Source organism: Salvelinus sp. IW2-2015, unplaced genomic scaffold, assembly GCF_002910315.2.
Source record: "Salvelinus sp. IW2-2015 unplaced genomic scaffold, ASM291031v2 Un_scaffold6896, whole genome shotgun sequence".
NCBI classification, from domain to species: Eukaryota; Metazoa; Chordata; class Actinopteri; order Salmoniformes; family Salmonidae; genus Salvelinus; species Salvelinus sp. IW2-2015.
Window position 1 is genome coordinate 21,838 of NW_019948157.1, and position 3,180 is coordinate 25,017.

A 3,180-nucleotide genomic window follows, 5' to 3' on the forward strand; every position below is an offset into this window, starting at 1 on the left:
CGTAAAAATAGATGATTTAACCCCTAGATTGTCTGTAATAGATGATTTAACCCTCTAGATTGTCTGTAATAGATGATTTAACCACTAGATTGTCTGTAATAGATGAGTTAACCCACTAGATTGTCTGTAATAGATGATTTTACCCACTAGATTGTCTGTAATAGATGATTTAACCCTCTAGATTGTCTGTAATAGATGATTTAACCCACTAGATTGTCTGTAATAGATGATTTAACCCACTAGATGTCTGTAATAGATGATTTAACCCTCTAGATTGTCTGTAATAGATGATTTAACCCTCTAGATTGTCTGTAATAGATGATTTAACCCTCTAGATTGTCTGTAATAGATGATTTAACCCTCTAGATGTCTGTAATAGATATTTATGATGACAATGTTTTACCTCTATAGCATCAGTATTATATTGATTTATTTATATTAGTTACTAGCAATCTTATAAGAAATGTTTACTGTCAATGACGACCCAGCATAATTTAATACCTACATTGAGCATAATTCTGTGTGTCATGTGTTGCTGCGCATGTTGTATTCTTAGTCTCTTCTTATTGATCTGTTGAGTGTCTGCTTGTCGTGATGTGTTGATTGTTCGTTATTCGTTTGTTTCTTATTTATTTTTATTTTTAATCCCAGCCCCCGCAGGAGACCTTTTCCTTCTGGGAGCCGTCATTGTAATAAGAATTTGTTCTTAACTGATTTGCCTAGTTATAAAGGTTTAATAAAAATAAGTAAAATATTAGAGGCATTAACAAAGTGTCAAACTTCACGAGGTGCCCAAGTCAAGTACTAAAGCCTCTTACTATGTCGCTATTTAAGCCTTGTGTTTTCTTCTAGAAGAGTAGTAGATAGAATTTATAACAAGTGGAGGAAGTAAAAACCGAAAGGGAAAATTGCCTTGTGTGCTCAGTTGAGATTTAGAAATGTATACAAGGTAGCCTGTTATAGACGTCGTGAGGAGCGACTCAACTGTACTTTTACTGTAGCGATGAGCTAGCTAGCTAGCTATCACTGTGTTTATTCATGAAACAATGTATATACATTCCTTAAACGTGATCCTAAAAGTGTCCTATTAGAACGCTTCGGGTTGAAAAAAAAGGTACTTTCAGTTGAATATGAATGCTTTAAAATATAATTAATTTTGTTTTAAAGTAATACTCTCAAAATCACTAATCTGTTGTGAACATGAAATAAAGAGAATAAATCTCCGCTTGGAGTCCGTGACAGAAGTAGCATTCCACAGACCTGACTCAAGGTGATCACTCAGTAGAGGGAACATTTGTTTAATTCACCTCTCAGGAGAGAATGGATAACCCTTCTCCATTTAGTTTATTACATTATAACAATCTCTTCACCAGTCGGCCTTGGATAAAAACACGGACGCATTCACCGTCCTGTAACTTTAAGTTCCACAAAACGAAGCATTCAAATCTAAACGGTAGCCTACAAATAGTTCGTCTGCACAGCTCCTTTCAATTCGGCCATTATGAACAAGCCGTTCATGAAATAATGAAATTATAAAGAAGAACTCTCACCTGCCCTTCCAACTAACTGGTCGCTGGAGTATTGAGAGAACGCTATCCGAACAGCAAGAGAACCGATAACAAGTATGCTAAAATCGGTGTCAGCATGTTTAATCCCACCGCTGTTGCTCCGAGCGCAACACTTTCCTTCTTCTCAACTAAAACAACCAAATCCACCCGCGTAACTCCAACGACATAACGTCCCCATCGGTTCTGGTCGCCTGTTGAAATGTCTTCGAATGTTTGTTTTCTTCCCGTAAAAGCCAGTAGAATAGAGGCTAGTATCTACTTACTAGGAATTGATAAATGATACATTACAAAGTATACAGTCGAAATAACCCACCGGTTGGGTAAATTGACTGAGTAATCTGTGGCCCATTATCTCAAACTTTTCCTTTCCAAAAGTGCCCCTCATCTTTCCAATTCCACTTTATTATTTGTTGTCAGTCATTCGTTATGATGACATATGTGGGTACGACCATATTGTTCTGTTACATGTGATGGGCTGTCATAAATATAGTCCTCTGGGAAGTTTTTCTTTTGAAACAAGATATACGTGTGTTTTTCCACTGAACCACACACGCACGCACGCACACGCGCGCACACACACACACACACACACACACACACACACACACACACACACACACACACACACACACGATCATATATTTTTTTTAATCTGAAACCGGTTAGACAGGAAACTAGAGCTATTTGAGACAGGTACTTTTAATCTCTGATTTCTTTGGACATGTGGTTGTGTGTGTGTGTGTGTGTGTGTGTGTGTGTGGTTGTGTGTGTTTGTGTGTGTGTGTGTGTATGTGTGTGTTTGTGTGTGTGTGTCCTCTATATTAATACAGTGTTTGTATTGGTCTTGCTACATTGTTGCAGCATGTTGTCAGGGCATACTGACTAGACCCTGGCTGTTGTAATGTAACCATGATGCGTGTTGGGACACGCTGTCTGGGAGTCAACCCCACAACACTGACACCTGCCTCCACAGCAACACTGACACCTGCCTCCACAGCCACACTGACACCTGCCTCCACAGCCACAATGACACCTGTCTCCACAGCCACACTGACACCTGCCTCCACAGCCACACTGACACCTGCCTCCACAGCGACAGGTGTCAGTGTGGCTGTGGAGCAGGTGTCAGTGTGGCTTGTGGAGGCAGGTGTCAGTGTGGCTGTGGAGACAGGTTCAGGTGTGGCTGTGGCGCAGGTAGTGTGGCTGTTGGAGGCAGGTGTCAGTGTGGCTGTGGAGACAGGTGTCCAGTGTGGCTGTGGAGACAGGTGTCAGTGTGGCTGTGGAGACGGGTCAGTGTGGCTGTGGAGACAGGTGTCAGTGTGGCTGTGGAGACAGGTGTCAGTGTGGCTGTGGAGGCAGGTGTCATGTGGCTGTGGAGGCAGGTGTAGTGTGGCTGTGGAGACAGGTGTCAGTGTGGCTGTGGAGACGGTGTCAGTGTGGCTGTGGAGACAGGGTCAGTGTGGCTGTGGAGCCAGGTGTCGGTGGCTGGGGAGACAGGTGTCAGTGTGGCTGTGAGGCAGGTGTCAGTGTGGCTGTGGAGACAGGTGTCATGTGGAGGCAGGTGTCAGTGTGGCTGTGGAGGCAGGTGTCTGTGGAGGCAGGTGTCAGTGTG

The 3,180-nt window shown here is 42.6% G+C and overlaps 1 protein-coding gene across 1 annotated transcript in view; it reads right to left on the bottom strand.

Moving 5' to 3' along the window:
* LOC112079095 (meteorin-like protein) overlaps positions 1–514 on the bottom strand; it is a 12,149-nt gene extending 11,635 nt beyond the window's left edge. Inside the window, exon 1 of the mRNA XM_024145137.2 lies at positions 506–514. Coding sequence (XP_024000905.2) covers positions 506–514 — 9 coding nt within the window. The remainder of the gene's footprint in view (positions 1–505) is intronic.
* Between the last annotated feature and the right edge of the window lie 2,666 nt (positions 515–3,180).